General features: G+C 46.3%; 1 protein-coding gene across 12 annotated transcripts in view; it reads left to right on the top strand.

The window, feature by feature from the left end:
- Window positions 1-24,426, top strand: part of ANKS1B (ankyrin repeat and sterile alpha motif domain containing 1B) — a 449,942-nt gene that overhangs the window by 28,453 nt on the left and 397,063 nt on the right. For all 12 annotated transcript variants that reach the window (XM_064154982.1, XM_064154981.1, XM_064154990.1 and 9 more), the window contains exon 2: window positions 5,721-5,867. In XM_064154982.1, the coding sequence (XP_064011052.1) occupies window positions 5,721-5,867 (147 nt within the window). The remainder of the gene's footprint in view (window positions 1-5,720; window positions 5,868-24,426) is intronic.

Below are 24,426 nucleotides of genomic sequence, written 5' to 3'. Positions count from 1 at the left end.
CATTTCATAATGTCAGATTCAATTAACTGAGCAACAGTGATCTAGGTGGCATTTCATCACTACAGTGAGTTTTGCTTTTTTGAGTCAAAGACCACATGAATAGAAAGTTCTCAGTTGTCTCTGTGTTTCTTTGGGTGACAGAAATACTTCCTATTTGTTTCTTCTGTTCTGTGAAGTGGGCATAAATAACTCTGCTTTCACTAAAACTCTCCCTGCAGAGCTATCTCAAGGCTTCCCAGCAGCACACACAGAATTAGATTTTCATATCCAAGGGATCTGTAAGGAGGCAACATTAAATTATACAGCAAAATAGAAAAAGGAGGGAGTTCTGGGAAAGGCATGAGGGCTGAGAGAGAACAGCAGGAAACTAGGTGGTCTAGATTGGGAGTTCAGGGGCTTGTCTGACAGTCTGAGGTCAGTGGATTCATTGTGGATCTTTCTGTGTCTCACCTGGCTCCTTCAGGTGTGTCTGGGTATGCAAACCCAGTCTATCCTATTTGGGGGACTTCTGACCTCCTTTTTTCTTATGCTGCTGTTAACTCCTTTCCTCCCCTTTCCAAAAGCAGCTTCCATTTGCTGCAGCAGCTCCCACGTACCCCTTTGCAGCTGTTGTCTGAGAAGAACTGGACTTCTGGCAGGGGGAATGCTGAGAAAGGTGACAGAACCTGTTCCTTGCCCCCTCACGTACATTTCTCCTAAAGCTTCTTTTATAGTGCTTTACCAGTAATAGAAATCTGGGCAAGATGACAGGAGTCAGTAATTCAGTGTGAGAGGAGCAAATCCTGCTCTGTAGTAGTCTGTAAATTAGCCTATATCATATTATTCATACCTGGATAGTCCAGGTGTATGAGTGTTAGTTAACTCCAGGAATGTGCCTAATGAACTGTCATTGGTGTGTTCTGTTTTGAATGATCAAGAAACACTAACTACATAATATTTCCCTTTTCTCCTCATTCATTTGCATTTCTGTGATCATGGTTTTATCAAGTTGTTTATAGAAAACACACCTGAAGGAAGGAACACAACTCTCTCATGCTGCTCCTGTGTGTTTGATTATTCATAGAATAGAATCATAGAATTGTAGAGTCGTAGAATCAACCAGGTTGGAAGAGACCTCCAAGATCACCCAGTCCAACCTAGCACCCAGCCCTAGCCAGTCAACCAGACCATGGCACTAAGTGCCTCATCCAGGCTTTTCTTCAACACCTCCAGGGATGGCAACTCCACCACCTCCCTGGGCAGCCCATTCCAATGCCAATCATTCTCTCTGCCAACAACTTCCTCCTAACAGCCAGCCTAGACCTTCCCCAGCACCATTTGAGATTGTGTCCCCTTCTTCTGTTGCTGGTTGCCTGAGAGAAGAGACCAACCCCACGTAGCTACAGCCTCCCTTCAGGGAGTTGTAGGCAGCAACAAGTTTCCCTCCTGAGCCTCCTCTTCTCCAGGCTGCACACCCCCAGCTCCCTCAACCTCTCTTCATAGGGTTTGTGTTCCAGTCCTCTCATCAGCTTTGTTGCCCTTTTCTGGACATGTTCCAGCACCTCAACATCTCTCTTGAATTAAGGAGCCCAGAACTGGATGCAGTACTGAAGGCGTGGCCTGACCAGTGCTGAGCACAGGGGCAGAATAACCTCCCTTGTGCTGCTGGCCACACTGTTCCTGATGCAGGCCAGGATGCCATTGGCTCTCTTGGCCACCTGGGCACACTGCTGGCCCATGTTCAGCTACTATCTACCAGTACCCCCAGGTCCCTTTCTGCCTGGCTGCTCTCAGCAACTCTGTCTCCAGCCTGTAGTGCTGCCTGGGGTTGTTGTGGCCAAAGTGCAGAGCCCTGCACTTGGCCTTGTTAAATCTCATCCCAAATATTGTTCAGTAATATTTTGGTATGATTAATTTTTCTACTCTGTTCATGCGATGGCTAAATATTCATAAATCCTCCTCAAACAGTTCAAATATGTTGAATTTCACTACTCATCTTCCTTTAATTGTATTGAAAAATTCTCTTTGCTGTCAGGTCTGTGTATGTTTTACTTTCAGAAGGTGCATTTGTGGTTTTCTGTAACGTTTGTCTTCATTCACTTCTCTTGGCTCTAAGGTCACAGCTGATGTGTGTTACTTGCTTTCCTGAAGATAGCACTGCTGCAGTTCTTTGCTTTTTGCTCCAGGGGGCAAGAGACACTTGATTCTCCGGTATAAAACCACTGAGATTTCAAACAGAAACCTAGGGCAACCAATGTGGAAGATGGCATCATAACTAGAAGGGAAAGACCTGTAGTTTGCTCCCTTTGTCTAAGCAAATCCATAGCAATAACAGTCTCTCACGACCCACACTCTGCAGAGTTAACCCAGCCCTTTTAATAATAGTGTGTAAGAATACTGGTTGCTATGGCAACACTTTCTGTGGTCCCACTCGCCTGTCAAAATAACCTCATGCAAATAATCATGCTAAGAAAGTTTTAGCAATTGACTTTTAAAATGAAAGGTAAATAAATCCTCCTAACTTCAGGAGGCAGGGCTAAGGTAACGAAGCCTGCAACAAGGGCACGAGCATTTTCCAGCCATCAGCAGAGTAGTGGAGGTGGATTTGTTGTGTTCATCTCTGGTGAGTGAGATGAAATAGAATTTAGAAGTTTGTTTTTTCTTTTTATACATCAGTTAGTGGTATCCCAACCACATCCTCATGTGAGAAGGTAGCACAAGAATCAAAGGTTAAAAACTCTGTTTGGTTTTGGGCTCCCCAGTTTAAGAGGGACAGGGATCTGCTGGAGAGGGTCCAGCAGAGGGCTAAAAGGATGCTGAGGGGACTGGAGGGCATGGCTGATGAGGAGAGGCTGAGGGACCTGGGGCTTTTTAGTCTGGAGAAGAGAAGACCTAGAGGGGATTTGATAAATGTTTATGAGTATCTGAAGGCTGCCAGGAGTGGGGGACAGGCTCTGCTCACTGCTTCCTGGGATAGGACAAGGAGCAATGGGTGTAAGTGGCAGCAAAAGAGGTTCTGCCTCAACACAAGGGGGAACTTCTTTACTGTAAGGGTCCCAGAGCACTGGAACAGGCTTCCCAGAGAGGTTGTGGAGTCTCCTTCTCTGGAGACTCTGAAGGCCTGTCTGGATGTGTTGCTGTGTGATCTGTGTTAGATAGTATTGTCCTGCTCTGGCAGGGGGGTTGGACTGGATGATCTCCTTGGGTCCCTTCCAACCCCTAACATCCTGTGATCCTGTGATCCTGTGATGATCCTCAGATGCTAAATTGGGTTAGAGGTTCTCTGTGTGCTGCCTTTGCTTCTCTTACAGCTTCCATGAGCTCATGTTCATCTTTCTCCATTTCCCTTCCTTTTTTCCCTACTTTCCCTTCACCTTTTTTTGCAACAGACTCCACAGGTTTCTATCTTTAATTTACTAAGATAATATACAGTTAAGTGGTTTGAGGTTTGAGTTTGCTTTCATATAAGCCTCGCAGCAGTGCTTTAGAACTAATGTTACCACCAAATGAATAGATGTGGTCAGCCACTCTCTCAAGCACTGTTGTGTTGGGCAGACAAAAACTCAGTCCCTTCTGAAGGATTATTTAAGACCAAAAAGAGGAAAAGAGGACTTGTTCTTCTCTGATCTAGGGTAGCGTATCCCTGCCCATGGCAGGGGGGTTGGAACTAGATGATCCCTGTGGTGCCTTCCAACCGTGACTGATGCTATGATTCTAAGACCAAAATTCCTAAGGACAGTGTTTAGTATCTGACTCTCAGGTAGGCTGCACAAATGTCAGCCAGGCTAGACAACTCTCACACATTGCAATGTAAATATGGGCCAAGAATGAAGCTGTGAGTAAACTTCACATGTTTGTTGGTCTCACCATAAGGTTTTTTTTAACATGAGATTTTAAGAATAATTCAGTACCAGCTTAACTTCCTTCCTCCTTTTCCTGAAGTCAATAGAAGTTGCCACTGGACTTTGTTCAGTTGGGGTGGACTATCTCATGTGGCAGAATAAAGAGATGGGCAGTACCTGTTCTTCCTCCTCCTGGCTGTCAGAGAAAATCAGCTTACAGGTGTTAGCAAAAATCAGCATTATTCTCTTTTTACTGAAGCCAAGACAGACATCTTAATGCTTACAACCAAATTCCTTATCCCAGTATCTTTCATAACTTCCAGCTGATGAACCAAAAGCAAACCAGATCCTTGTAAACCTTTTTTTACTCCCTACAGAATAAGCCCAAACATTTATCATTGGTATATACAGGATAAAAATTGAAACCTTGTCTTTTGATTGAATTGATTTCTTTCCCCCCTTCTGTAATATAACTATACTTTTTTGAACACAATAGATGACTGCTGAACCAAAATCTTGTTAGTTTGTGTTATTTGGGATATTTCTTGGGGATATAGTGTAGTTTGTTGAGTCTACAACTACCTGAAGGGACATTGTGGAGAGGCTGGAGCTGGTTAGGCAGTGAGTGGCTGGAGAGCAGCCCTAAGGAGAGGGACTTGGGGGTGCTGCTGGATGAGAAGCTCAGCATGAGCCAGCAGTGTGCACCTGCAGCCCAGAAAGCCAACCAGAGCTTGGGCTGCAGCAGCAGAAGTGTGGCCAACAGGGCAAGGGAGGTGATTCTCCCCTTCTGCCTTGCTCTGCTGAGACCCCACCTGGAGTACTGCATCCAGTTCTGGAGCCTCCATGACAAGAAAGATGTGGAGATGCTGGAGTGTGTCCAGAGCAGGACCAGGAGGATGCTCAGAGGGCTGCAGCAACTGTGCTGTGGGGACAGACTGAAAGAGTTGGGGCTGTGCAGGCTGGAGGAGAGGAGGCTCCCAGGTGACCTTCTTGTGGCCTTCCAGTATCTGAAGGGAGCCTACAAAAAAGCTGGGGAGGGACTTTTTAGGCTATCAGAGAGTGACAGGACTGGAGGGAATGGAGCAAAGCTGGAGATGGGTAGGTTCAGCCTGGACATGAGGAGGAAGCTGTTGAGCATGAGAGTGGTGAGAGGCTGGAATGCGTTTCCCAGGGAGGTGGTTGAGGCCCCATGGCTGGAGGTGTTTAAGGCCAGGCTGGATGAGGCTGTGAGCAGCCTGCTCTAGGGTAGGGTGTCCCTCCCCATGTCAGAGGGGTTGGAACTAATGATCCTTGTGGTCCCTTCCAACCTGACTGATTCTATGATTCTTCTCACATGTAATTGGTGACAGAACAAGAGGGAATGACCTCAAGCTAAGACTGGGGAGGTTTAGATTGGATGTTAAGCAAAAGTTTTTCACAGAGAGAGTGGTCAGGCACTGGAATGAGCTGCCCAGGGAGGTGGTTGAGTCACCAACCCTGGATGTGTTTGAGTCATTTGCATGTGGTGCTTTGGGATATGATTTAAGGTGAATCTTGTAGAGTAGGGTTCTGGTTTGGACTTGGTGATCCTGAGGGTATTTTCTAACCTGGATGTTTCTGTGATTCTCTGAGTTTTCTGTGGGATACCCTAAACTTGCAAATTTGGAAGTAAAAGATTTGTTATGCATATTAATGCTGTTCACTCATATTTAGAGTGTAGCTGCAGATAGATCTATAGGCATTTTCCTTAGACAGTGTGATTTTTGTATGGCAGTTTAAGAGTTGAGTGCTTACTTTGCATTAAAACATCAACTTCTCCTTTGGAAAATTTAAATGGGAGTCTTCTAAATTCTTCTCATTAAGTAAAGTATCTCTTTACAAGTTGTGACTTTGTTTAATTCCAAAGTACTCTTTCTTTAGGCACAGAGGCCTTCTTCAACATGTCTAACACCAAGAGAGGAAGAAGATGATGATGCAGGAGAAAATACTTGTGGGCCTTCAGGTTTATGGGAGGCGCTGACACCTTGCAATGGCTGCAGGAACCTCGGGTTTCCCATGCTGGCACAGGTACGTTTTCCTTTCAGTCCTAAAACTTACCCATCAGAGAAAAGCTGCTTCACCTCTTCTCTGCTATTCCTCTTCCAGTCTTGCCTTAGTCTCCTCAAAACTGTTGCCTTCAATCTTCATTTTCACATCAAAACCTGTTGTTAAAATGATATATTCATCTTCAGGCATCCTGCTGTAGTACTTGTCCAGGTAGTTTACTACCAAGACTGTTTGATATTTATTACCCCCATTGCAGTCATACTTCTTGTTTTCCATATCTTTCTCTCCTGATTCCATCTGAAAAGAAATTCTGAAGTCATGGAGTTTCCTTTGGCATAAGCACTCTATTTTTTAGCAGCTTCTAATTAATATCAGCTACTTTCTTTATCAGATTAATCAAAGATACTGTGCGTCTCTCAACCCATGCAAGAATGTAGCCTAAGACTTCTCTTGGAAGATTATGTAATTAAAAAAAACCCTTCATTATGTAGTTAAAACTTCATTATGTAATTTAAAAAAATATCATTTTCACATCAAAACCTGTTGTTAAAATGATATACTCATCTTCAGTCGTCCTGCTGTAGTACTTGTCCAGGTAGTTTACTACCAAGACTTTTTGATATTCATAGAAGCATAGAATCATAGAATCAACCAGGTTGGAAGAGACCTCCAAGATCATCCAGTCCAACCTAGCACCCAGCCCTAGCCAATCAACCAGGCCATGGCACTGAGTGCCTCATCCAGGCTTTTCTTGAACACCTCCAGGGATGGTGACTCCACCACCTCCCTGGGCAGCCCATTCCAATGCTAATCACTCTCTCTGTCAGAAACTTCCTCCTAACATCCAGCCTATACCTCCCTCTGGCACAACTTGAGATTGTGTCCCCTTGTTCCATTGCTGGTTGCCTGGGAGAAGAGGCCCCCCCCCACCTGGCTACAGCCTCCCTTCAGGTAGTTGTAGAGAGCAATGAGGTCACCCCTGAGCCTCCTCTTCTCTAGGCTGCACACCCCCAGCACCTTCAGCCTCTCCTCATAGGGTTTATGTTCCAGGCCTCTCACCAGCTTTGTCGCCCTTCTCTGGACACCATTTCAGTCATACTTTTTGTTTTCCATATCTTTCTCTCCTGATTCCATCTGAAAAGAAATTCCAAAGTCATGGAGTTTCCCTTGGCATAAGCACTCTATTTTTTAGCAGCTTCTGATTAATATCAGCTACTTTCTTTATCAGATTAATCAAAGATACTGTGCGTCTCTCAAGCCATGCAAGAATGTAGCCTAAGACTGCTCTTGGAAGATCATGTAATTAAACTACAAACCACAAACAATCAGAAGTCCCCAAACAGTTTCAAATGCTCATGATAATACAGAGGAGAATAAATAACAAAGTGTAATGCACTTGTGTCTAACTCCCACCAATTCTCAGAGCAGACCCAAACTGCAGTATCCACCAAGGCATGCCAGCAGCTGTGTCCTGAATAAATGCTACTGTATTGCTGCAGAGCAGGATGATGCTCATTGCTGCTTCTGGGTCTCCCCTGTTCTCTCCCCCAGCTATAGGTTAGCACTCTTATTTCTGTGAGGTTTATTCCTCTGCTTTTCTTGAAGCCCTGACTGAAGGCTTGCCAAATTTCTCTTTAGAAAAGTCTGGGGTTTTTTTTCAGTTGCATCCTTACTTGGCACTGCATTTAAATCACTTCTTCTGTACCAGATTGGAATTACATATCCTGTCTCACCACACTTCACACACTGTTGCTTTCAGGCCGTGACTGTACGTTTTATTCCCTGTGGTCTCATGGGGACTTGCACCTGTTTGAAGTCAATGCTAAAGCTTCCACTGCAGTCAGTGGAAACAGGATATGGCAGCTAATGCGCTTGAATAGCAACGAGCACTGCTCTCTCTTTTTATAAGGAGCTTTTATATTCCTTTCCCCTTTCAGTAGCTCTTTTCTACTTCATAGCATCTATCTCTCCAGACATCTGGCAAGGTGAAGAGCTGCCCGAATTATCCTGGTTTACAACCAGAGTCCTGTACTGACTAATTCCTTACTTGTAAGGATTGCTTTCAAAAATACCTCTAAAATGGAACTTTCCTTATTATTGCCTATGGTGCAATAGGGCACTACAGCATAGAGTCATAGAATCAAGCACGTGGGAAGAGAACTCCAAGCTCATCTGGTCCAACCTAGCACCCAGTCCTGTCCAGTCATCTAGACCACGGCACTAAGTGCCTCATCCATGCTTATTATGGTGCAATTATTGCTAAGCTTTCCTATGATCATAGAATCAAGCAGGTTAGAAGAGACCTCCAAGATCATTCAGGCCAAACTAGCACCCAGCCCTATCCAGTCAACCAGACCATGGCACTGAGTGCCTCATCCAGGCTTTTCTTGAAGACCTCCAGGGACAGTGACTCCACCACCTCCTTGGGCAGCCCATTCCAATGTCAATCACTCTCTCTGCCAACAACTTCCTCCTAACATCCAGCCTAGACCTCCCCCAGCACAACTTGAGGCTGTGTTCCCCGTGTTCTGTTGCTTGTTGCCTGGCAGAAGAGAGCAACCCCACCTGGCTACAACCTCCTCTCAGGTAGTTGTAGAGAGCAATGAGCTCTGCCCTGAGCCTCCTCTTCTCCAGGCTGCACACCTCCAGCTCCCTCAGCCTCTCCTCATAGGGTTTGTGTTCCAGGCTTTTCACCAGCTCTGTTGCCCTTCTCTGGAATGATGATCAAACACTCCATTTGGAGTGATCTCCTAATTCTCCTTTTTTTTCCGTTTCTTTATTAACTATTATTTTCTTTGCTCTTTTTAATGGGAGGCATTTGTGACATAATGTTTTAAGTTCAACAAGGCCAAATGCAAGGTCCTATGCCTGAGTCAGGGCAGTCCCAAGCACAGATATAGGCTGGAGAGGAATTGTTTGAAAGCAGTCTCAAGGAAAAAGATTTGGGAGTGTCAGTTGATGAAAAACTCAACATGAGCCAGCAATGTGCACTTGCATCCCAGAAGGCAAACTTGTCCTGAGCTGCTTCAAAAGAAGTGTGGCCAACAGGATGAGGGAGGTGATTCTCCCCCTCTAGTCTGTTCTCATGAGATTCTACTTGGAGTTCTGGTGCCCACAACACAAGAAGGGCATCAAACAGTGGGAGAGGGTAAAGAGGAGGGTCACAAAGATGATCAGAGGGCTGAAACACCTCCCCTATGGGCACAGGCTGAGAGAGTTTGAGCTGTTCAGCCTGGAGGAAAGGAGGCTTTTGGGAGAACTTAGAGCAGCCGTCCAGTACCTGAAGGGAGCCTACAAGAAAGCTGAGAAGGGACTTTTTCACTAGTGATAGGATGAGAGGGAATGGATTGAAGCTGGAAGAGGGGAGATTTAGACTGGGGATTAGGAAGAAATTCTTTACAGTGAGGTTGGTGACACATGGGAACAGGTTGCCCAGGGAGGTTGTGGATGTCCCTTCCCGGGAGATGTTTGAGGCCAGGTTGGATGAGGCCTTGAGCAACCTGGGCTCCTTGTTGGGAAGGTGTCCCTACCCATAGCAGAGGGACACTGGAACTAGATGATCTTTCAAGTCTCTTCCATCCCAAACCATTCTATGATTTGAAAAAAAGAAAGTGAATCAAGTTAGCTTTGTTAGTTGGTGCCTTTCCTTTTCATAAAGAGAGATTCATTTCAAGAGCAACATAAGCTTTAAGATAGTGACTCTTGAATTAGTTTTATTCATTGTAATTAAATTTTAAACTCAGTCTTACAATATCTCATCTTTCTCACTCTGAGAACTAATGAGATTTGCAATGATTGGTACAAAATATAGCACATTTGTTCTGTGTTTTCATGAAATGACAGATAGCCTTTGTAGATTGTGTCTCTCCATAACAAATGAAGACAGGGATGGTTTTGTGGTCTGGGTGATTAATTTTTCTGAAATGGAAGAAAGAAATGAAATTAAGTGGTGAAAAATCCCCAAACTGCAGACCAGTGAATTCACAGAATCATAGAATCAGTCAGGGTTGGAAGGGACCACAAGGATCAGCCAGTTCCAACCCCCCTGCCATGCCCAGGGACACCCTACCCTAGAGCAGGCTACACACAGCCTCATCCAGCCTGGCCTTAAACACCTCCAGCCATGGGGCCTCAACCACCTCCCTGGGCAACCCATTCCAGCCTCTCACCACTCTCATGCTCAACAGCTTCCTCCTCATGTCCAGGCTGAACCTACCCATCTCCAGCTTTGCTCCATTCCCCCCAGTCCTGTCACTCTCTAATAGCCTAAAAAGTCCCTCTCCAGCTTTTTTGTAGGCTCCCTTCAGATACTGGAAGGCCACAAGAAGGTCACCTGGGAGCCTCCTCTCCTCCAGCCTGCACAGCCCCAACTCTTTCAGTCTGTCCTCACAGCAGAGCTGCTGCAGCCCTTCTCTGCACATGCTCCAGCATCTCCACATCCCTCTTGTAATGGGGGCTCCAGAACTGGATGCAGTACTCCAGGTGGGGTCTCAGCAGAGCGAGGCAGAAGGGGAGAATGCCCTCCCTGGCCCTGCTGGCAACACAGTTTAGTCAGTTCAGTTTATAAAATGATGGCATCGGTGCATGAAGTCTTTCAAGCTGTTAGCTGATCTGTTGGGTCTTTCACATTTACTTCAGAATGTAGCAAAGAACATCTTGTTCTAAGGGTTAGATAACATATTTTTTTCAGCTTTTAGGTTAAGACCAATGTCTTGAATTTGTCTAGCAAATTATGGTAGATGTAATCTGCAGCGGGATGTTTTAGGTGGAAGTACAAAAATGTGTTTCTGATACTCATGCCAGTCCATGAATATATGAGGAAATGCTGACATCAGCATGAAAAACTGAGATCATAAAATCAGCCAGGTTGGAAGAGAACTCCAAGATCATCCAGGCCAACCTAGCACCCAGCCCTGTCCAATCAACCAGACCATGGCACTAAGTGCTTCATCCAGTTTTTTCTTGAACACCTCCAGGGACAGTGACTCCACCACCTCTCTGGGCAGCCCATTCCAATGCCAATCACTCTCTCTGTGGAAGAACTTCCTCCTAACACCCAGCCTAGACCTCTCCTGGCACAACTTGAGATTATGTCCCCTTGTTCTGTCGCTGGTTGCCTGGGAGAAGAGACCAACCCCACCTGGCTACAGCCTCCCTTCAGGTAGTTGTAGACAGCAATGAGGTCTCCCATCAGCTTCCTCTTCTCCAGGCTGAACAATCCCAGCTCCCTCAGATGCTCCTCATAATCCATGTGTCCTAGGCCCTTCCTGATCTTTGTTGCCCTTCTCTGGACACACTCCAGTACCAAAATGTCCTTGCAGAGGTGGACTCAGAACTGAACACAGGGTTAAAGGTGTAGCCCCACCAGCTCCAACTGCAGGGAAATGATCACCTTGCTCTTCCTGCTGGCCACAGTGTTTCTAACCCAAGCCAAAATGCCATTGGCTTTCTTGGCCACCTGAACACTGCTGACTCATATTCAGTCAACTGTCAACCAATATGCCCAGGTCCCTTTGCAAGTTGCAGTTTTCCAACCACGTATCTCCAGGCATGTAGCTTACCATGGGGTTGTTATGACTCCATGTCTGTAGCTTACCATGTGGTTGTTATGACCCAGGTGCAGGACCTGGTTCTTGGCCTTGCTAAACCTCATACAATTAGCCTTGTCCCAACAGGTCTAACCTGTCTAGATCCTGCTGTAAACCTTTTCTACCCTCTAACAGATCAACACAGTTTGGTGCCATCTGCAAACTTACTGAGGGAAAAATGAAAAGGACTTTTAGGTGCAATTATGGCAGTGTCCATCTGTGACCTAATGCCTAAGAGCTTTCAATATGCCAAAAAAAAGGCACTCATCTCCTTGACAAATTTTATTTCTTTGTGGCAGTTCTGGAAATAGGCTTGGCTGAAGGTGCTTCTGACATGCAGCCTGTAATTTCTGTCTGTGCTGTGCTGCAAAGTGTCCTTTTAGAGAGGGGTCTTATGGAAAGTTGTGTGTAAATTGCTCTGCAGCTATCATTTAAAAGCCAACAGAGCAGCACTGCAGGCGTTCTCAGATCAAACAGCTCTGGTCCCAGACTGCCCTGGCACAAGCAAAGCCTGGCTTTTATTGTCTGTATGCAGATGAGCTACAACACGTTCTGCTCTTTGATAGAGGAGCATTCAGTGCACGCTGCTCACAAAGACAAAGTGGGTTGAAAAGTACAGAGTTTCGTGTTTGGTGCTTTATTGAAAGGAAAAAGGTTTAGCATCTGAGTACTGTCATGGTGCAGGGGGCTGGTGTTTCCTTGGGGCTGAGCTCAGGAGGCATGCAGGCACTATTTTTTCTCTGGAGAAGACTTAGAGGGGATTTGATAAATGCTTATAAATATCTGAGGGCTGGCCAGGAGCAGGGGGACAGGCTCTGCTCACTGCTCCCTGGGACAGCACAAGGAGCAATGTGTTCAACTCTGGTGAGTGAGATGAAATAGACTTTAGAAGGCTTTTTTCTTTTTATACATCAATTAGTGGTATCCCAACCACATCCTCATGTGAGAAGGTAGCACAAAAATCAAAGGTTAAAAGCTGTGTTCAGTTTTGGGCTCCCCAGTTTTTAAGAGGGACAGGGATCTGCTGGAGAGGGTCCAGCTGGAGAGGGCTAGGAGGATGATGAGGGGACTGGAGGGCATGGCTTGTGAGGAGAGGCTGAGGGACCTGGGGCTTTTTAGTCTGGAGAAGAGAAGACCTAGAGGGGATTTGATAAATGTTTGTAAGTGTCTGAAGGCTGCCAGGAGGGGGGGGACAGGCTCTGCTCACTGCTCCCTGGGATAGCACAAGGAGCAATGGGTGTAAATTGCAGCAAAAGAGGTTCTGCTTCAACACAAGAGGGAACTTCTTTACTGTAAGGGTCCCGGAGCACTGGAACAGGCTTCTCAGAGAGGTTGTGGAGTCTCCTTCTCTGGAGCCTTTCAAGGCCTGTCTGGATGTGTTCCTCTGTGATCTGTGTTAGATTGTATGGTCCTGCTCTGGCAGGGGGATTGGACTCAATGATCTCCTCGGGTCCCTGCCAACCCCTAACATCCTGTGAGCCTGTGTGATCTTGTGAAAGGGCAAGGGATGTGACAGTGAAGTGTAAATATTCTTGTTTGCCAGTAATGGAATTGGATTTTGGCCTTAATCTTCTATTCTGCAGTGTAATTTAGTTTACTCTTCAGCTGCTAATACATTTATCAGTACCCACACACATGCATACTCAATTCTTAGTTATTTTCTCAACAAAGCAGCATACTTCAGACGTGTGAAACTGCAGTTTTCATTCCGTTTTCTTTCTCACAGATAGGATGCTTTCAATATTTCTCTGCCACAGGGCAAGCAGGGCCTGATGTACAGAGATAAATACAGGGCTATGGGCAGTGTCAGAGGGATGGGTGGTGCAAAGTCCTGTGTCATTATAGCAATTATTATCAGTTTGAAGCAAGCAGACTGCACACCTTAATCTTGACAGCCATGCCAAGACATTTCCCTCATTGTGATATGAAGCAATGGTGAGATAAGGTAGGTTTAGCTGTGTCCTGTTTTGGAAGCTGATAGATCAGCTTAACAGCACTGTTTCTTGAATTAAATGTTGTATGTGTATCTTCACAATCTTGACAGTTGTTCCCCTGTGTTTGGCATGATGGTCAGCAACATTTGTCTAACTACTCAATTCAGGAGAGATGCTGAGGTGCTGGAAGGTGTCCAGGGAAGGGCAACAAGGCTGGGGAAGGGCCTGGAACACAAACCCTATGAGGAGAGGCTGAGGGAGCTGAGGGTGTGCAGCCTGCAGAAGAGGAGGCTCAGGGCAGAGCTCATTGCAGTCTACAACTACCTGAAGGGAGGCTGTAGCCAGGTGGGGTTGGCCTCTTCTGCCAGGTAACCAGCAATAGAACGAGGGGACACAGTCTCAAGATGTGCCAGGGCAGGTCTAGGCTGGATGTTAGGAGGAAGTTGTTGTCAGAGAGAGTGATTGGCATTGGAATGGGCTGCCCAGGGAGGTGGTGGAGTTACTGTCCCTGGAGGTGTTCAGGAGAGAACTGACTGAGGCACTTAGTGCCATGGTCTGGTTGACTGGCTAGGGCTGGGTGCTAGGTTGGCCTGGATGATCTTGGAGGTCTTTTCCAATCTGGTTGATTCTATGTTTCTACTACAAAATGGAAGTAATATGTGTAAGGGGAGCAGTGCAGCTGCTATAGAAAACCTGAACTTCACTTTAAAAGCTGCTAACTGTAAACCTTCATGTTGTCAGCATGGCTCTTTGTAAAAATATATGAAAAGTTTACCTGAACATAGAATCATAGAATGGCTTGGGTTGGAAGGGACCTCATCTAGTGCCACCCCCCCTCCATAGGCAAGGACATCTCCCACTAGAACAGGTCACTCAAGGCCTCATCCAACCTGGCCTCCTCCAGGCAGGGAGCATCCACAACATCCTTGGGCAATCTGTGCCAGTGTCTCACCACCCTCAATGGAAAGAACTTCTTCCTAACATCTAGTTTGAATCTCCCATCTGCCAGTTTAAGCCCATTACTCCTTGTCCTGCCATTGCAAGACCTTGCAAATAGTCTCTCCCCAGCCCTCCTGTAGGCTCCCTTCAGGTACTGAAAGGTCACTAGAAGGTCTCCTCAAAGCCTTCTCTTCTCCAGGCTGAAGAGCCCCAACTCTTGTAACCTGTCCTCATAAGGGTTATAAGATGTGAGATTTTAAGGTTTTTTGAAGCAATCATCTAGTATGGACCTGCTGGAGCTTGCCCAGAGGAGAGCCACAAGGATGATCAGAAAGCTCTGCCATCAACACAGGTTGAGAGTTAGGGTTGTTCAGCCTGGGGAAAAGAAAAGTCCAGGGAGACCATATAGCTGCATTTCACTATCTGAAGCAGACCTACAGGAAGGCTGGGGAAGGACTATTTAGAAGGGCTGGGTGCTAGGTTGGACTGGATGATCTTGGAAGTCTCTTCCAACCTGGTTGATTAATAAGATTGTTGCATTACCTGGAATATTTTCCTATGATTTCTAACCTTCAGAGGAAAATACTTTGGTTGTTTTTTTAACTCTTCCTAGTTCAGTGGATTACATGAGTTCACTGAAATGGGGCTGCCATGGAGAGCTCTACTGCCCATTAAAAAGGTACTTCTGTTAAATTCTTGAGTTGCAGTGTTGTCTCTTTTGCAGTAAACTGAAGTCTTCCTGGCAATTTCAGGAACACTCCACCCACACGCTGGGGCAGCTGCTGAAAAGTGCTGTATGTGTTCTGCCTGGGAGGAATCAGCAGGTGATGATTATAGCTTGCCGAACAGTGATGGGAAATAAGTATATTGGGGGAAAATGGGATTATTTTGGTGCTCTGCTACACTTTCTGCAAGTGTTTTAAGGAAAGAAGCTGAGGATTGTTCTTGCACATAGTATGTAGCTTGTTAATTTCCACTGTCATTGGAATTCTTAGTTTGCTGTTGCCTGTGACTTCAGATGTCTTCTGCCAAATGTGTTTTTATTGCACTGCTTTTACTATCTAGCCACTACACAAGTATGTAATGGAACCAGAGAGGTTGCAGTTTATTTGTCCTGTGGGTATGTTCAGAATTAACTGGACAAGGCCCAGACCAAGCTAGTGTTTAAGACAGCTCTGCTTTGACTGAAAGTTTGCATGAGATCATTTCCAGAGGTCTCGTTCATGTAATTATAACAATTGCACAGAATCAAACAGTTTAAACAATCAGAACTTGGAAAATAGGAACACAAGAACAGTAAGAATTCTAGCTATGCCTCTGGGGTGTTGGCATTCACTCCAGCAGATGTGCTCAAGACTCTTTTGGTCCCTGAGTAAGTCTCCAGTATCAGAGACACTTCCAAACTTGTGATGATGCATTCACCCCAGCAGATGTACTCCAGACTCTTTTGGTCCCTGAGTAAGTCTCCAGTATCAGAGACACTTTCAAACTTGTGATGATGCATTCACCCCAGCAGATGTACTCCAGACTCTTTTGGTCCCTGAGTAAGTCTCCAGTATCAGAGACACTTTCAAACTTGTGATGATGCATTCACCCCAGCAGATGTACTCCAGACTCTTTTGGTCCCTGAGTAAGTCTCCAGTATCAGAGACACTTTCAGACTTGTGATGATGCATTCACTCCAGCAGATGTGCTCAAGACTCTTTTGGTCCCTGAGTAAGTCTCCAGTATCAGAGACACTTCCAAACTTGTGATGATGCATTCACCCCAGCAGATGTACTCCAGACTCTTTTGGTCCCTGAGTAAGTCTCCAGTATCAGAGACACTTTCAGACTTGTGATGATGCATTCACTCCAGCAGATGTGCTCAAGACTCTTTTGGTCCCTGAGTAAGTCTCCAGTATCAGAGACACTTCCAGACTTGTGATGATGCATTCACTCCAGCAGATGTGCTCAAGACTCTTTTGGTCCCTGAGTAAGTCTCCAGTATCAGAGACACTTCCAGACTTGTGATGATGCATTTACTCCAGCAGATGTACTCAAGACTCTTTTGGCCACTTTGAAACGCAGGGTAAAGCAGGGAATGTTTCAGGCAGAGGGAAGAAGATGCTGCTGAGCTGGTGGGTGTGAGCTGCAGCAGTGGCTGCCTTCAAGGAGCCACAAAGGAGGGGAGGCAGGAGGGCTGCGAGCAGACAAGGGCTGGTGTAGAGAGGCAGAGTTCCTAAATCATCCCTCTTTCTATACTTCATTTTGAAAGCCAAGCTGGCCAAGGGGCACTAGCACCGTTGTCCTGGCTGTGGAGTTCAAGGCTCGGCGCCTCCTGTGACCAGGCAGGCACGGTGAGGGCAGCACCAGGCACCTGCTGCCAGCTGCTAAGCCCCCGAGCCCTCCAGGCCTTGCTGGGGCCTAACCCTTGTTGCTTGCTCCTCTGACTCGCTCCCGGGCGTGCACCAGGAGGAGGACAGCAAGGGTTAAACCTGCCTGCCAGGAGTCATGCCCTACCAGCACAGGTATGACTTTACTTGCCCTCTGGTTGCCTCCTACTGTCAGGTTCAGTTTTCCCCCAGCTGGCACACCAAAGACTTGAGTTCTTTGCTCCTGCTTATGGAGAAAGCAGCAACTTCTACAGGCTTTGCATGGGTCCTGGGGCCTTGAAGGAGCAGTTTAAGATGTTCGGTTGATTTTCTGTCTCATTTTCTCCTCAGCTGTGCATCTGATGAAGGGCTGATTCACAGCAAAGTCATTTATTTGGGGAGTGTGACAGAATCACTTTAATATTTGGTAAAAACCCATTTTCCTCTTCTTTCTATTGTCCTGTGGGAGCATGTGTAGGAAGGGTCCCTTGTAAGAGGATCTTGGCTTGCACTGTGGCAACAATAACTTCTGCAGCAGACATCATTTATTTTGTGTTCCTTTAGAATAGGGCTGGGACACTTTGAGACATAGGAAACTTCAAAAAGCTTTTCCTTTTTAAATAACAAATGTTTCTGTGCAGCTTCTATTGAATCTGTTGTGCATGGCAGCGAAGCATTGGCTGCTCTTCAGCAGGCAACCCCCAGCAACTGCCCCTCAGCAACCCCAAGCAGTGTACAGGCTGGGGACACAGTGGATGAGAGCAGCCAGGCAGAGAGGGAGCTGGGGGTACTGGTGGATAGTAGCTGAAGGTGAGCCAGCAGTGTGCCCAGGTGGCCAAGAGAGCCAATGGCATCCTGGCCTGGCTCAGGAACAGTGTGGGCAGCAGGACAAGGGAAGTTATTCTGCCCCTGTGCTCAGCACTGCTCAGGCCACACCTTGAGTGCTGTGTCCAGTTCTGGGCTCCTCAATTCAAGAGAGATGTTGAGGTGCTGGAAGGTGTCCAGAGAAGGGCAACAAAGCTGGTGAGGGGCCTGGAACACAGCCCTGTGAGGGGAAGCTGAGGGAGCTGGGGGTGTGCAGCCTGCAGAAGAGGAGGCTCAGGGCAGAGCTCATTGCAGTCTACGACTACCTGAAGGGAGGCTGTAGCCAGGTGGGGTTGGGCTCTTCTGCCAGACAGCCAGCAATAGAACAAGGGGACACAGTTCTGCCAGGGGAGGTCTAGGCTGGATATTAGGAGGAAGTTGTTGTCAGAGAGAGTGATTGGCATTGGAATGGGCTGTCCAGGGAGGTGGTGGAGTCACCATCCCTGGAGGTGTTGAAGCAAAGCCTGAATGAGGCAGTTAGTGCCATGGTCTGGTTGATTGTCTAGGGCTGGGTGCTAGGTTGGACTGGATGATCTTGGAGGTCTCTTCCAACAAAAAAAAAAAAAAAAAAAAAAAAAAAAAAAAAAAAAAAAAGTGACAGTGCTTACATGACTTGAGAATAAGATGCATGGGCAGAATATTTTCTTTGAAAAGCATGTATTGTTCCCAACAGGTAACAAATGAACACATTAACAGTCTTCTGAGCCTTGCCTTTCATCTCCTGGCCCAAGCTTCTCATTTTCCACTGAGTTATTTTATCTCTTACTAGGCATAACCAGAGAAACTAACTTACTGTTGCATGAAAATTAGATGTTTGTATTTGGCTCTCTGTCATCTATAAAGTTCTGTCTATTAAATGATATATTAATACTTTGACAAAGATTAATTAGCAGATTTATTATGGTACTTTATGATGCATAAAGACAGAACTAGGGAATGCAGTTTCAACCTGTGCCAGAGGAGATTTAGTCTGGGTTTCAGGAAGAAGTTCTTTGAAGGAAGAGTGATTGGCCATTGGAATGGGCTGCCCAGGGAGGCAGTGGAGTCACCATCCCTGAAAGTGTTCTAAAAAAGACTGGATATTGCACCTAGTGCCAGGATTTATTGATTAGAAGGTGTTAGGTGATAGGTTGGACTCAATGATCCTGGAGGTCTTTTCCAACCTGATTGAGTCTGGAGAAGAGGAAGTTCAAGGGAGACCTCATTGCTACCTACAAGTACCTGAAAGGAGGTTGTAGCCAGGTAGGGATTGGTCTCTTCTACCAGGCACCCAGTGACAGAACAAGAGGACACAATTGAAAACTCCACCAGGGCAGGTCTAGGCTGGATGTGAGGGAGAAGTTCTGCACAGAAAGAGTGATTGGCATTGGAATGGGCTGCCCGCGAGGTGATGGAGTCCCCATCCTGGGAGGTGTTTAAAAGGAGACTGGATGAGGTCTTTAGTGCCATGGTTTAGTTAATTAGAAGGTGTTAGGTGATAGGTTAGACTCAATGACCCTGGGGGTCTCTTCCAACCTGGTTAATTCTGTGATTTTGTGATTCTGTGATTCAGTTCAACTTTGTCATCCTGATTGATTTAATTGATCAAAATTTGCCCCATGTATTGATCTAGGAGAGGTGGGGTTCTTTTTGTGTGTGGATCTGTGTTTAAACCATAGGCATTAAAGCAACTTTCAGACAAGTATTGTTTCCATGGAGCTGAGGTTTCAGCTTGTTTTATCTTTTTAATACAATAGCCTTTGTCGTCAATAGACATTTTCCTAAAGCTTGATAGCCAAACAAGACTTGTTTTTGTGTTTAATCTCGTTCATAAAAGCAGTAAAGGAACATAGGAGGATATTTAACCTGGAAATTACTTTCTGTTTTGTAATTGCATTTTGTTCAGCCAAACTAAGAGTGATTTATTAAGGCGGTTACTGTATTGCGCTACATTGCTGCACACCACCATTAGCGCTTGCATAAACCAAATGATGTAGACTTCCAGTACATTCTCTGTCAGAGTGAGTTATTTCTTAGAGGAAGCATCTGCTCCTTTCCATGCCTGAGTGCTGTGTGTGCATGGCAAAGCCTGTAACATGCCTGCAACAATTGAACGGCATTTGAAACTCTGAGTATCTGCCAGGTAGAATGATGAAAGCTCTGCATTAAATACGGTGGCATCTTTCTGTTGCTGAGGTTAACACTGCCACCATCATCACAGAATCAGCCAGGTTGGAAGAGACCTCCAAGATCAGCCAGGCCAACCTAGCACCCAGCCCTAGCCAGTCAACCAGACCATGGCACTAAGTGCCCCATCCAGGCTTTTCTTGAAGACCTCCAGGGATGGTGACTCCACCACCTCCCTGGGCAGCCCATTCCAATGCCAGTCACTCTCTCTGCCAACAACTTCCTCCTAACATCCAGCCTATACTTCCCCTGGCACATCTTGAGACTGTGTCCCCTTGTTCTGTTGCTGGTTACCTGGCAGAAGAGACCAACCCCCACCTGGCTACAGCCTCCCTTCAGGCAGCTGCAGACAGCAATGAGCTCTGCCCTGAGCCTCCTCTTCTGCAGGCTGCACACCCCCAGCTCCCTCAGCCTCTCCTCATAGGGTTTGTGTTCCAGGCCCTTCCCCAGCCTTGTTGCCTTTCTCTGGACACCTTCCAGTACCTCAGCATCTCTCCTGAATTGAGTAGTTAGACAAATGTTGCTGGCCATTATGCCAAACACAGGGGAACAACTGTCAAGATTGTGAAGGTACACATACAACATTTAATTCAAGAAACAGTGCTGTTAAGCTGATCTATCAGCTTCCAAAACAGGACACAGATGGCAGTTTAGGTTAGAGAGAGAGAGATGCAGCTCAAAGCCCAGACAGAGAGTGTCTGTCTTATCTATATTTATATTCTTATACATCTCAGCAAGCCTATAAGTGAAGTAGCCATCACCATTGTTTTCTTCTCACAGCCTGTAATCTAGTTCTTCTCCCCAAAACACTCCAGCTAGCTTCAAACCAGCACACCATGTGAAACTTTAGATTCTAAAAAAGATCTGTGAAACAAAGCATTTGAAAAGGACCAGGTAAAGCTGCATTCAGCCTGCACGTGTGTGCTAGTTTGAAGCTAGCTGGAATATTTGAGTGAGAGGAATTAGATGGTAGGCTGTGAAAAGCAAAGTGGTGATGTCTGCTTCACTGATAGGCTTGCTGAGATGTGCAAAAACAAGAACAGAGACATAGATAACAGAGTTGCTCTCTGGCTCTGGCTGCCTGCACTTCTCTCCCTAACCTGCTGACTGTGTAACTAATCCCTCTGCTTCCTAACCCCTCTGGCCAATTCTCCAATCTCACCTTGAATGTAAGGCAAAGTCTGGGATAAGGTAGAGGGGTGGAAAGGAGGTGGAAGGGTGGTTGGGAGCCGCTCCTGGGGACTCTGGTTTCTGGGAGGGCTGCTGTGTTTCTGTAATACTTTTTAACTCATATATTTCTGTCCATAGCTGTATATATATTGTAAATAGCTGCTTGTATCTTGTGCTAAGCTGTAAATAGAAAGCTTCATTCCCTAAATCCCAGCTTGGCTGAGTCTAGTCTGGGGGATTTCTGAAGCGTAAGGGGACAGGTAACACCCAAACCATCACAACACGAGGAGGAAGTTCTTCACCATGAGAGTATTGAGAGCCTGGAATGGGTTGCCCAGGGAAGTGTTTGAGGCCCCATGCCTGGAGGTGTTTAAGGCCAGGCTGGATGAGGCTGTGGCCAGCCTGATCTAGGGCAGGGGGACTGGAACTAGGTGATCCTTTTGGTCCCTAGAGAAGAGAAGGCTCAGAGGTGATCTTATTACTATCTACAGCTACCTGAACGGAGGCTGTAGCCAGGTGAGGTTGGTCTCTTCTCCCAGGCAACCAACAGCAGAAGAAGGGGACACAGTCTCAAGCAGTGCTAGGGAAGGTCTAGGCTGGATGTTAGGAGGAAGCTGTTGTCAGAGAGAGTGATTGGCATTGGAATGGGCTGCCCAGGGAGGTGGTGGAGTCACCATCCCTGGAGACATTCAATAAAAGCCTGGATGAGGCACTCAGTGCCATGGTCTGGTTGACTGGCTAGGGCTAGGTTATAGTTTGGCCTGGATGATCTTGGAGGTTTCTTCCAATCTGGTTGATTCTGTGATTCTACAGGCCACAGTAGCCCTCCAGTGTCATTGGCCTTAGAGGAGCATATTAGGAATTTTCCAAATTCTGCAATATATCATGAAATGAACCTGATTATCTCTTCTTTGACAAATCACACATTCCAGTGTTTCTAGCTGTCATAACAATGAGCATTGATCATAGTTTGACTCATGAAAAATTGATACTAATTATATGATGCTAAAAAATGCTTTAGTTAAAATGTTACTAATAGACAAAAGTCTTTTTTCTAGCCATAAAATTATAGTGATAGTCTTGATTTCTTTCAATGGAGAGGCAGTCAAAATAAATATTTCACCATCTAGTTGTGGGGTTTGGTTATGATGACATAGGAAATACTTTGAATTGGTTTTGTTCAGTACATTGTTGTGACAAACTCATGCAAAGTTTGGACATTCTCCACACCACCTTGCTGCATGTCAAAAAATCATGGTAATTGTCTTCAGTTACTGATCAGACCTTTCCTGTTTGAGTTCTTGGCAACGTCCTGCATCTGGGGTGAGGCAGTCCTGAGCACAAATCCAGGCTGGGCAGTGAGTGGCTGGAGAGCAGCCCTCAGGAGAGGGACTCGGGGTTGCTGGTGGAGGAGAAGCTCAACATGAGCCAGCAGTGTGCACTTGCAGCCCAGAAAACCAACCAGAGCTTGGGCTGCAGCAGCAGAAGTGTGACCAGCAGGGCCAGGGAGGGGATTCTCCGCCTCTGCTCTGCTCTGCTGAGACCCCACCTGGAGTGCTGTGTCCAGCTCTGGAGCCTCCATTACAAGGGGGATGTGGAGATGCTGGAGTGTGTCCAGAGAAGGGCCACAAGGATGCTCAGAGGGCTGCAGCAGCTCTGCTGTGGGGACAGACTTTAAGAGTTGGGGCTGTGCAGGCTGGAGCAGAGGAGGCTCCCAGGTGACCTTCTTGTGGCCTTCCAGAATCTGAAAGGGGCTACAGAAAAGCTGGGGAGGGAATTTTTGGCTATCAGAGAGTGGCAGGACTGGGGAGGAATGGAGCAAAGCTGGAGGTGGGGAGAGTCAGCCTGGATGTGAGGAGGAAGTTGTTGAGCAGGAGAGTGGTGAGAGGCTGGACTGGGTTGCCCAGGGAGGTGGTTGAGGCCCCATGGCTGGAGGTGTTTAAGGCCAGGCTGGATGAGGCTGTGTGCCTCACACAGGGTGTGAGGGTAGGGTGTCCCTGGGCATGGCAGGGGGGTTGGAACTGGCTGATCCTTGTGGTGCCTTCCAACCCTGACTGATTCTATGATTCTGTGATTCTATTCTCATTTCAGCAACTTTTGGTTACTTATGAATACTACAGTGTGAGGTGTCACAATCCAACTATGTCATTGACCAATCTGTTTATTTGCATCAAGATGTTTGATTCTAACACATTCAGACTAGGTACAAGGAGGAAATCCTATTTCTGTTAATCTTTCTGATTATTCATAGAATCATAGAATGGGTTAGGTTGGAAGGGACCTCAAAAATCATCTAGTTCCAACCCCCTGCCATAGGCAGGGACACCTCCCACTAGAGCAGGTCACTCCAGGCCTCATCCAACCTGGCCTTGAACACCTCCAGGAAGGGAGCAGCCACAACCTCCCTGGGCAACCTGTGCCAGTGTCTCACCAACCTCACTGGAAATAACTTCTTCTTAACATCCAGTTTCAGTCTGCCCTCTGCCAGTTTAAACCCATTACTCCCCGTCCTGTCATTCCAAGACCTTGTCAATAGTCCCTCCTCAGCCTTCCTGTAGGCTCCCTTCAGATACTGGAAGGCTACTCCAAGGTCTCCTCAAAGCCTTCTCTTCTCCAGGCTGCAGAGCCCCAACTCTCATAGACAGTCCTCATATTATTATTAGGTGTCTTACATAAATTGTGAGGACAGTTGGTGGTTAAAGACAAGGAAGTCATCTTTAAAACAGGCACACAAGCAAATGCAAATCCATTAAGATTTCAACTAACAGAGTGGGATGAGGCCTTCAGCTGTGAGTAGCCTAACTCCAGAGAGTTGTTCATAAGTGCAGGATTTATAAGCCAGTTAATAATTGCCTAGTGAGACATGACACAGCTACCTGAATTAACATTGTGACAGTCTCAAGTTGTGCTGGGGGAAGTATAGGCTGGATGTTGGGAGGAAGCTGTTGTCAGAGAGAGTGATTGGCATTGGAATGAGCTGCCCAGGGAGGTGATGGAGTCACCATCCCTGGAGGTGTTCAAGAAAAGCCTGGATGAGGCACTTAGTGCCATGGTCTAGTTGTTTGGCTAGGAATGGGACTGAATGATCTTGGAGGTCTCTTCCAACCTGGTTGGTTCTCTGACTCTGTGGCTCTATGAATGAGGTGTAACAATGCACTTTTGAAGAACAGCTTTTCTGCCTGTTGCTCATCAGGCAGTTGTATCTGATGCTGATTTGTTACCCTGTGTTCCAACAGAGTAATACAACTCCAACTGCACCAGTTTCTATAGACAAGGAGATAAATGGACTGAAAAACTTTCACTTGAGTACCAGTTCTATCTTCTTGTCAGAATGTCAGTTCAGATTAGATGCCTGCTTGAGCCTTTATTGCTTTTATTCTTCGGTCTTATAAACACAAATTTGTAAATACTGCCTATAGCTGAGTCTTTGAGCATGCATTATTCTGACTGAGTCTCAGAAGGAGCACAAGAGTATAGAATCAGAATGGTTTAGCTTGGAAGGGCCCTCAAGGATCATCCAGTTTCAACCCCCCCACCATAGGCAGGGACATCAGACATCTCCCACT

Source organism: Pogoniulus pusillus, chromosome 15 (assembly GCF_015220805.1).
Source record: "Pogoniulus pusillus isolate bPogPus1 chromosome 15, bPogPus1.pri, whole genome shotgun sequence".
NCBI lineage: Eukaryota > Metazoa > Chordata > Aves > Piciformes > Lybiidae > Pogoniulus > Pogoniulus pusillus.
The sequence above is the reverse complement of the archived record's forward strand: the minus strand, read 5'-3'. Positions and strand labels throughout refer to the sequence as shown.